The sequence below is a fragment of the Colletotrichum spaethianum genome, assembly GCF_022836535.1.
Source record: "Colletotrichum spaethianum MAFF 239500 DNA, contig37, whole genome shotgun sequence".
NCBI classification, from domain to species: Eukaryota; Fungi; Ascomycota; class Sordariomycetes; order Glomerellales; family Glomerellaceae; genus Colletotrichum; species Colletotrichum spaethianum.
The window spans coordinates 47,482-58,661 of record NW_026054807.1 but is presented as its reverse complement, the minus strand read 5'-3'; the positions used below and the strand labels follow the sequence as shown (position 1 = coordinate 58,661).

General features: G+C 46.3%; 1 protein-coding gene across 1 annotated transcript; it reads left to right on the top strand.

Annotated features, from left to right (window-relative positions):
- Nucleotides 1–4,442: 4,442 nt before the first annotated feature.
- Nucleotides 4,443–4,646, top strand: ColSpa_10605 (uncharacterized protein; the record flags this gene model as incomplete). The annotated part of the gene is made up of 1 exon (XM_049276817.1): nt 4,443–4,646. One exon carries the CDS (start codon nt 4,443–4,445, stop codon nt 4,644–4,646), a length of 204 nt encoding a protein of 67 aa, XP_049132774.1.
- Between the last annotated feature and the right edge of the window lie 6,534 nt (nt 4,647–11,180).

Genomic DNA, 11,180 nt, shown 5'->3' with positions numbered 1-11,180 from the left:
ATCCTACACACGTGATAACATACCGATTCCATGAACGGCCAACAACTATCAGAACTAAGGCAGGTCGTTTCTGACAAAGGCCAAATATCTTCTGGGCGCCCGCAAGCGTGACCACTGCCAGCCACGAAAAGCATTCCTTGAAGGTGGCGGGAAATGATCCGCTCAAGACCGGTTGGATTCCGCAAACGGATACCGGGCACGGTAAGTACGTTGCATTCCCTTCTACTTTAGGTTGAAGATAGTCTAGCATGTGATCTAATCGGTGCATGTCCCATGTGCCCACGATCTACATTGCAATTTTATTTGAACTGCCCGAAATTAGATTTAAGCTGCAGGAGGGAGAGAGGGAGAGAGGGAGAGAGGGAGGAGAGGGGGAGGCGCACTTAGGTGGTCATCTTTTTCGGGTACATGGAGCCGGGAATGAGGAAGTGAGTAAACTACTAAGACTGGATTTGAGCTTAGATCGTTGGAGATTGGCATTAATTGTGATTTATCGAAATCAAATTAGAATATTCCCAAGAGTGATACCATCATCACCAGAGAGATTGCAGCAGGAGGGACTGGATAGCTCCACTGCGACCTTAATATACTGATCAAGATGGTTACGAAGAATGTGGTCACTAAAGATGCAATCGAACACTTCGATTCGGCTTTTCGTATGGGATGAAATGATCTTGCATGAAATATTTGGCAGTGAAGGAGCCAGCAGGTAGACACTGTGTCCACAGGTTTGCACAGCGGAAATATTTTGGGGTTGTTGGAGTAATCGACACATCGCTTTGTTCTCAAGTAAAACCACTCGGGTCTCCAAATACTACTGTAGAATAATGTGCAAATTAGGGAGATAAAATCATACTCAATGAAACTAGCGCATCATATCTGTGTTACCATAGGTGCCACTACATGGCGAGGAGTGCGATAAGGTTTTCCGTCGGAGGCGCCCACTTTGTCCACACCAGGACACAACACCAACATTCTTGAACCCCCGACTTCATAGGTAAATTGCCACTCGCTTGGCTGAGACATGATTGCATACCCAAATTTGGCGCATTCGAAGATCACATCTTGTAGATGAGCAGTCTGCTGCTGCTGACTAGCCTTGTCCGAGGCAATGAATGGGTGCAAAAACGTGTTGAGAGCGCGGGCAAGGGCATCACTTTGGAGAGCGGCCGCTGTTTCCGACGGCATGAATGGTGTTCTTTGGCTGCGACTTGGATGCAGGAGGAAAGCTGATAAAGTGCGCCATTTTGAAATGGCAAGTGATTTGGCTTTATCAAAAACGATTAGAAACAACTACCAAGAAATATTGAGCGGTGGTTTTAAGAGGCCTACCTTGCGCATTGTCGTGACGGTCATCATTCGGCATTGATTGAAGGAACGCGGCTACCGGCGAAGGGAGCATTGAGAGTCGGCTCCGCGAATGGAAATCGATGCTGTTGAACACTACATGGGATATGACGTGTTGAAGTCCGGCTTGCCGTGTGTTTTGGTTCAGGCAGAGAGACGCAATAGTCTCCGGACCAAATTCCACATTTCGAGCGAATCCTAGATTTGAAAGGCACTCGGTAAGATCGGAAAGGCTCCATTGCACCGGTTGCAAGTGGTAGTTGTTCTCGACATGTAGGTGGATAAGGTTGCCTAGATTTTGAAGTTCAGAGGCGATGTCCTTGTCGGGAGTTGCATCGAGGAGGTATTGGCTCAGTGACAAATCATTGTCTGGGGAGTCAAGGCCTGCCGTTGCATAGTCTTTGGAACCCATCATCACAGAAACATGACCCCCATCGACACCTCTTAGACTTGACCGTCTTTTCCGCTTTTGACGGAGCAGAAAGAATGCAGTAAGAGCGCCTAATGTGAGACCACCAACAAGACAGCCAATGGCGGCCCCGACGAGTGAACCTGGAGAGACCCCAGATACCGGTGCTATCTCTGTCGTGGAAGGTGAGGTAGAAGCAGGGCCTATGGGAGGAGAGGCAGCAGTATTGCTTATGGAAGCTGGAGACACTGTTACAGTTTGCGGGCCAGAAGCCGCAGGTTCAAGCGAGTCGTCGAAAGATTCATTCTGTCCATCTCGCTTTACATAAGAGAACGACATATTCGAAGAAGCTTGGAGAGTCCAGGAAGCTAGAGATTGCCTTTGAAAGAGAAACAGATGAGGCACCACGTATTGCAGTACAAGGTAGGAAGGAACAATCGCTAGTTGGGATAGAGGTCTTCAAGTACTTTCGCGATAAAACCGATGGCTACACTTTGAATCCCGAAACACATTAATACCAAGGCTCGTCGAGTTTAGAATTAAGCAGTAAAGTTCTTGATCTTGAATCGGAAATCCAGTGCCGGTGTGGCTGCATCTGAGATCGAGCTAAAAGAACGTTGGCCAATAATGTGACCGGGATTTTGGTAGTTGTTATTCCTGCATCCATCCAAAACATATCATCGCCAAGTCTAGCCTCTTTGACAAAGTAGACTAACCCCACGACGATTGTTTGGCGCGATACTAAGAACTAATTACGCCAAGCTGAGGGGGACGGTACTCAGGAGAATGCGGCAAGGTTTCACGTACAAAATATTTTATCGTAACTCATTCCTACTAAACAGAAATAGTTGCTGATGGCGGGTGACAAAACCGGATCGAGCTGAGTAGGGCTGAAATCTATAAGGGATCTAAGGGTTGGAGGCGAAGACATTCTTTGTATAGGTCTGTAACGCCATGCCAAGTACTGCGCGCTGAAAACTTAGTCTGCAAACGAAAAATGCAGTGGCTGCGTAGCCTATCTCAAAGAAGCGACCGCGAGGCTTTCGGTAGCAAATAACCCCCTTCCCGAGTGAAGATGGAGATCTGTGTCATGTTCTCAACCTCTTCTGGACCTTCCTTGGTTCACAACCCAATAACAAGAACGCCAAAACACTCTGTGCTTTACAGTGGAAAGCGAAGAACCAGCATTTCGTTTTCTATCCCCAAAAAAGCGCTCGAGCCTTTTAGTCGTCTACTTGTTCCCATTCCCGAATTGAGCAATCGAGATGGCCAATCACCCTGACATCCTGGTGTCCATCGACCTAGGTACTACATTCACAGGTATATCATCTGCAGCCCAGATACAGAACAACAGCTGAAAACACCAGGGGTGGCTTGGATGACACCCAAAACACCCATTCAGGTTATCAACGATTGGCCTGGTAGTGGCGATCGCGGCGAACGAAAAGTTCCTACAACCCTCATCTACAATTCCGATGGAAGTCTGTCTTCATGGGGATTCATGTGTGCGGACGATGATCTTACAGTCCCTGGGAAAATTCGAAGAGAATTCTTCAAGATCTTTCTCGACGAGGACACTCTATCAGCAGCGCAGCAGCAGGGACTCTCCGGCGCTCCACGAAGCACAGCCGAAGCGCAACGCTTTATATCTGACTACCTGCGCCAGGTGTACGCGCATATCAAAGACACTATTGAGACACAGACAGGCCGGCGTTATTCTGGAGGCTGGACGGGTTTGTCGGTCACCTTTCTGTTTAGTGTGCCGACAACTTGGACCAGTATGGGACTTGTCAATGCTTTCAAGGGTGTTATCCGTGACGCTGGCTTTGGAGTCGAGGGACCAAAACACTCCGCGCAAGTTGATTTGACAGAAGCAGAAGCAGCTGCGGTTGCCACACTTAAGATAAGCCCTGTAGACTTCAAAGTGGGAAGTCTGTTCCTCACGGTTGATGCTGGTGGTGGTACTACCGACTTAGCACTGATGCAAATTACCTCCACCGACAAAAGCTTTCCACAGATGTCCCAGATGGCGGCAGTTAGTGGTGTCGGCATTGGTGCGTCGCTTATTGATAGGGCATTCGTACGACTGGTGGCCCAACGTCTTGCTTCTTGTCCTGATACGGAAAGCAGGCTCCCTGCCGACTTTGCAGTTGGCATGTCAAGAAGCCATCATTTCAAAACGGTTAAACACAAGTTTGGTGAAAGGGCATACAAGCAGACCGAATACAAAATCCAGATGGAGGGAGTTTCTCATAATTTTAGCCATCCTGGTATAGGGGTTGAGAACGGCAAGATGGTGTTCACCTAGTGAGTATGCCAAATTCGTACTCGAATGGCCTGTTAACGACATCATAGTAAGGAGGTAATGTCTCTATTTGAGGACCAGATAGATGGCATAATGCAGCGCATCAAAGAGCAGCTGGATTGGTTGAGTAGCAGAGGACAACCACAGCAAGTAGTCAGTATTTTACTTCGAGGCTTCCGAATCACGAATTTGGGTTCTGACGTGTCTTAGGATCACATGATTCTTTCGGGAGGTCTTGGAAGCTCTGCCTATGTTCGCGACAGGCTACAACAGCAATTCGTGAACTATCCACATTCTAATGCTAGTCGTGTTGCAGTTGTTCCCTGTCAAGATCCCCAGCTTGTCGTCGTTCGAGGCTTACTTCTCGACCATCAACAGAAGATGGAGTCAGGCAACTTATCTGTTCTGGCCACTCGTATAGCTAGAGCTAGCTACGGGGTCATTGTGAAGGAGGTGTATTCTTCTGCTAAACACTTTGATGAGGATATTCATGACGACCCATTTGACCCAGCGCAGAAGTGGGCAGTCAACCAGATACAATGGCTAATCAAGAAGGTCAGAGGCTACGGCGGTGACGTCCAGTGATAGCATACTTATCAAAACTAACACGATGACAGGGTGATATCATTAACCCTAACACGCCTATTGTAAAGTCTTTCGATATCAGACTGCAGCCAGCCGAAACGACTCGATCTTGGGAAGCCAGAATTGTAGTTTCTCATAATGAGGCTTCGTTTTTGCCAAGGAGCATGAAGAAAGGCAAGTGAAAAAGCCTTCCATCTCATGAGTTGGTCACAGTAGCAGGATAACTAACATGTCAAATTAGCTGGAGTCTCAAAGCTCTGTGACGTGAAAAGTAATCTTACAGGGGTTCAGCAAGAGCAACTTGTCTTGAAAGAAAAACGGGGAACCTGCCTTTCACGGGGATTCAAGTTTTACATATGCCAGTTTGATATTCGAGTTATCGTTGCACCAGCTGATCTACGGTTTGAGTTATGGTTCGCAGGTCAGAAATTTTCTGGAAACCACGAGCCAATTGCAGTGACTTGGGATGACCAAGGATCAAGCACTGGCGGAAGCGAGAAATAGGACCTTGTTATGGGTTGTGCCTGCATCAGTAAGCTGGTAGAGGCTTATATTCCGGTCGAGTCTGGCTGTTATGGCTTGAATAATTCTCTCACGCACCAGTAGGGCGTGATTTCAAGGCGAATAGTAATTACAGTAATTACTGGTTGTATATGGCAAGCTGTCTGCCGCCTTATTTGGATCATACGTAAATGGCCCGTCGGTGAATCAAGCTACTTTTACACGGAAATGTTGTTCTCCTAATCTCAACTAAAAGAAAGAAAGCAAACCAAGTAATCATGGGAAAAGATCTTAACTCACTCTGCAAATGTTTCTCCGAATGGTCCTGTGAAGTGTGATATGACGTTGCTGCCTGTAAGAGAAGACCTGTCTACTTTTTCTATCGCCCAAATGCCCCTTTGATGGAGCTAGCCCACCCATTTGGCTTAGGGTTACTTAGTCCCATTCAACCCGCTCAGTCATCATCAAATCTCCGAGAAGGCAGCGTCACAGTATTCCGTCATTGAAGGCCTGCGAAAGGTTGATCTCAAATACCCATTGCAGAAGGCCTGCATTATGTTCCCGTGCATGTAATTGACAGAGATCCACACGAAGAGTTGCGTCCTTCGGAAAGCGCGAAGATTCACGAGTAGGTAGAAGGGCATACATCTCTCCACCACCATGTGCAACAACTACTGTGATCCTGATGTCGAATATCGGGTTCAGAGAGAGAACTCGACATTGGAGCCAGGTGATCCAAGTAAGATTTGTTCTTGGCCGATGGATCTTGAATGTGTGCATGGTCTATGGCATGATCGGCCCCTTTCTTGGCGACAAAGTCTTCGTGTCTATGAGAGATAATAGTACACTAACAGCATCAGACCCAGCCTGAGTGGCATCTTGCATGGCCAATTGTCGACCATAGATGTTATACCGTAGATCAGAATTTCTGAACCTTTGGGACTACGTTCCCTAACGATTGGATCTTTCCAAGCGAAGTGGACATTGAGGAGTTCAATTCCTGTAGAGAAGTTGTCAATTGAGCCAACCGAGTTGTGCAGATCGATATCGTTAAGGATGCTACTGATAGTAGTACCTAAAGAGATAACCCGTTTTGGAAGCTTCCTTCTTGGTTACCAGATAAGCGGCCAACCCTGACAGCAGCAATTTTATCACCAACGTTGAAGTGAATAGCCTCCGTTGCCTGTGTAAGCGGAGCCAGGGATAGGTGTACAACCGCCCTCCCTCCCCCCCCCCCCCCCCCCAAACGTCTGCTGGCCAAAAAATTTACGGTCACTTGAAATCACAGAGGCATAAACATATTTGGCCACAAAAATGGGCACTCTGTATGCCACACGCATTTGACCCCTGAAGGCAGGACAGTACGGAAGTCAGGATACCAAAAACCAGACAACAATGAAGGAGACCAATTAATCGATCTGACTAGTGTAATCAGTGCTTCGACATTGATAGCTCCTCCATCTTTCGAAGTGTTTGATAAAGGTTCTCGATCTTTGAGCAAGGGACCAGGGCCGTGATCTTGATTCCAGAACACAATCTAACTCTCTGTGCTTGGAATCCGCACGATATTCTGTGCCCTTAACACATTGACCATATAGAGACATTTGAAGCGAAATCATCTTTTCCGTAGTAGATAGATTCATCCAAATCATCAACAACCCATACCATCATTATTGTCGAGTAACGGTCCATTTTCAAAGCGGCCGCGGCCTTCTTTGATCAGCCTCCATGCGTTTTCTTCGAGGGTTAGGGTGGCGTCGCAGCCAACCAACAATGAGCATTTGATTTGTCACCATTTAGCAAAGAACGGCGCAGATGCAGTCATTGATTGAAAATCTAAACCTGGTAAAAACGTGTCTCTGTCTCATCCAATCAACTCGTATCTGACTGTATCAGGGTTACCTCTGCAAATCGTCTTGCATCTACTCAACACGCTGTTACCCACCATCTCGCCAGCCTTGTAGATATGAATATGAAGCCTCCGGATGAAGATGCCCGCAGGCAGCGAAGTTACAAGGAGGGACTTTGCATTGAGCATATCACACATAAATCGAAAGACGTATTGAAGAAGTACCGATGGGGGAGGGGTGAAGTGGGCCAAAGAAAAAGGGTGTGAGTACTACGTGGACTTATGCACTCATGTACTGGGGAGGAGAGATCTTGCCTGATCGTAGCGAATGGTGTGGGTCGACCAGGCACAATGGCATAAGGTCCATCCAGCTACTGAAGCGACGTTACGGCTGCGGCAAACATTGTGTGAGGCGGTTATTGGGACACACCCGCCGGCAGGAGATCAGGATGTATTTGGAATTACTAAGAACGACATGCGATCCAACCGTCATGACAATGCGCTGGAGCCCGGCCTCCGGATAAAATCTATCAAGCTTTTGTAAGCTGATTCCATCCATGGGAACAGACACAATTTTCTTTGGGCGGACAAAGTCTTCTACGATTTAATCCATCTAGGACACCAAGCTCTGTTTTACCGACAAAAGTACCGCAATTATTTAGTTTTCAACACTTTGGAATCTTAGTACTATCCTCAGCCCAAATTCTCCGGCTTTGTATAACCTAGGCGACATCGACATGGCCGGAACGATCCTGACGACGGGGAGGCCTTACGCCACAGATGAGGTCTGGAACTGCTACCGATCGGTTATCACAAGGCTCTATCGAGACGAAAGAAAAACCTTAAAGGAAGTCAAACACATTATGGAATGCGACTATAACCTTTACGCTACGTGAGTCTTATCTGCTAGCACAGTGTAAATGCTGCATTCAATGGCTAATAATATGGCAAGCGAGAGAATGTTCAAGACTCGGATCAAAAGTTGGGGACTCGATAAGAAACTTAAGGAAGCTGAGGTCCTACGAATTTTTCAGCTTAAGCAGCGACGTGAAGCGAAAGGAAAGAAGTCGGAATTCCTTATCCGTAACCAGCAAGTGGCATGGGATAAGATCATGGGTTACCTGACACGGCGCCCCGACTTATGCAATAAATCTTCCGTACGACAATCAGCAGATGCACACCTCGACATCATCTGTCGAACACCTTCGCCAACTCTTGATACTTCCCCTCTTCTAACAGGGCCTTCCGATGTTCAACTTCCTGAAGAGATGCTACGAATTTTCAGGGGCTATTTCGAGGGGGCAATAGAAAATGCTTGGACCACACTGCGTTCCGACAAAATGCGTATCCATTTGGATAATGCAATAGCGTTACTTTGGGTAAACAGGGTAACAGCTGCATTCAGCGCCCTAAACAACAGTTTCGATTCTCTAGGTCGGTCAATCAAAATGTCAGACCCAGTCCTATTTTATAGCTTATCATACCGAACCTTACAGCTAGGACAGAAATTAGCTGATTCTGTTGTCGGTTTTATCTATAGAATGCATATAGCAGTCCTCGGACATCGACACCCTCTTACTCTTGTGTGGAGCAAGTTTAGGCATCTCTCATGGGAGGTTCGTATAAGGGTACTTACTATAATGGCTATTCATTGTGTTCAGTCGCTCGAAAGCCAACTGGAAAATCTAAGGAAAGTTGTTGAATCAGCTATCAGCTCAACCACAAATGTACTTCACAGTCGGGGTCAGGTTGAAGAAAGCGTATTCCACAACGTTCTATTGAGGTATGTTTCAGCTGCTGAAATGCACTTGATAGATGGGGATTATAAGAGATCTTGTGAATCTTTTCTGGGGATGGCCGCAGTTCAATTATGGGCGCAGCAGTATGCCCAAGCAAGAGATGCATTAGCCCGCGCCTACTCTCTGATGCAAAATGGCAAAAGAGACCCTGGGAGACCTTGGATTGAACTGGAACTCTCTTATTACGAGATCATGGGACGTCTGTTCTACGAGACTGGGTTAATCGATGAGGCCCTTGATTGTGGCTCCAAAGCATACATTTTTGCAGAAAAGCATTTCAAGTCGGGGAGTGACCGATCTCTTAGAGTCATTCGAAATCTTATCAACATTCACCATCAAAATGGGTGCGTAAGGGAAGCTGAGCTATGGTGCGATATCCTGGTGGCGAAAATGTTAACTAGTGGAGATATGAACTAGGCAATAAATTGGCAATAATCAGACGCGACATAGCTACTGAAGTTAAATGGCCAGCTCGTTGTGTATTAGAGGACAATGTAAATAGCATAGTCTTACATCTAAGTTCGCTTTCTCGTTTCAAAGGTTCATCAATCATCAAACTCAATGTAGTCGACGCGCTACTAATAAGTTGTCGTCTCTTTATTAACCAGTGAATGCAAAGATAACCGAGAAGGCCTCATTGAATTTCCCAAAAGTCTGGAGACCAATGTACTTGGATAAATTTAATGAGGTCAGAACCCAAGTCGAATATGAAGTCAGCCTAGGGGCCAGTAGTAATGACAGACTCAAAAGGCCACCGCAGATGGTACTTATAAAGGGAAGTTTGGCATGGTAAGAGTTCACCTACCGTAACAGCTTACATGAACAATTGAAGACGAACTCTCCGGCCAAATTGATGACTCTCAGCAGAAGGCAGGGGCTGGTGATATTGGTATCTGGACATCTGTCGCTATCGTTGGCATAATCTGTGAGTTGAGGAAATCTATTTCAGCATGAGGTGCTCGACTATGACGGTGACATGATGAGGTAAGTCCAGTCAAGTTGCGCGCCCTTTGAGACCGTGGACAAGGTCTTGGGGCAATATATGAAAGGCTTAGTCTGAAAATAGTTGTCACTCTGCGAGTTACCAATATGTCGCATAATCAATAGCTCATTAGAGCAAACAGTAGTTGACATATTTGAAGGACAGCGTTGCCTGCCACTCGAAGCTGCGCCAAAGCGCCAAGTTTCTTTGAGACAAACAATTAGTTTTTTTCTTCTTCTTTTTCTTTTAGTATTGCATTTGTCAATGATTCAGTAGCACAACCTCGGGCAGAAAAGACAAAAGGTAAAATAAGATAAGTGTCAGGCCTGATCTGGCATATCCGCTACCGCAAGTTTCATATTATGTATAACAGAACTTATAGTTCAAGGCAGGCATGACCGGGGCCGCCCAAGCTTTGCCTTTGAGGGAATTTTCATCCTGTCATATAATCGTACGGCTTCGGCTTGTGGTTGCTCATCTGCACACTAATCATAATATGACAATGACCCCCTGCCTTTATCTGGACCTGTTAAATTACTGACTGACAACAAGAAGGTTTTGTGTCCTGTACCAGCTGTTAGCCAGCAAGGCTGCTCTGAGATAAAATAGACCCAGCCCCTTTGTCTAGACTATGGTTACATTGAGATTGAGGCCGTCGACACTGCCACCATATGTCACGATATCCTTGTGATGTAAGTCGATTCTGCCTAGATAGACCGCCTTACTTTCCACGCGATCTTGCCCAGCTTTGTCAGCGACCCCTGACTTTATAAGCGGCCTCACGGTGAAATACACATAGAGAATACAAGCCACTTTCAACCTCATGACCCTACTGCGTACGACAGGCTCTCAGCGATACCATATCACTGGACATTCAAGCAGAGTAACTATGTCAATTACAACTGAGACTCTATATCCTTCTTCGGCACCTTTATCAACCTGACCCTCTGATCTGAGGTCAGAGTTGCGAAATAGCTCCCTGTTGAAGAGACCAATTCAATCTTCAATGATCTAATCTATCGATAACCCCTCTATCCCAAGGCCCCGTGCATTAATATGTTAAGTTTTAATTACTGTTTAGGCTTTTTTCTCTTTACTCTACATGCAGGGGTTCGTCTTTACTTACAACAGATCGTAAAATCAGAACTATTCCCAAAGCTTCTATTTGAAGCCGTTTTACACCCAATTCAATGAGCGATCTTTTGCTCTCTTTCGTCCTCTGACTGAGCCCTTTGCGCACCCGGGGCACCTTGTGCCTCTGCTTATGGGCTTTAGTTTTGCATCCCTTACCAACAATTTCGTTGTACTTCTATATTTCTATGAGTTCTTTTGCGAGCTTACTCAAAAGAGTAGCATCAGAAGAAGCTATTTCTTTTCCTGCCTCCTCCCCGTCAACAAAAAAA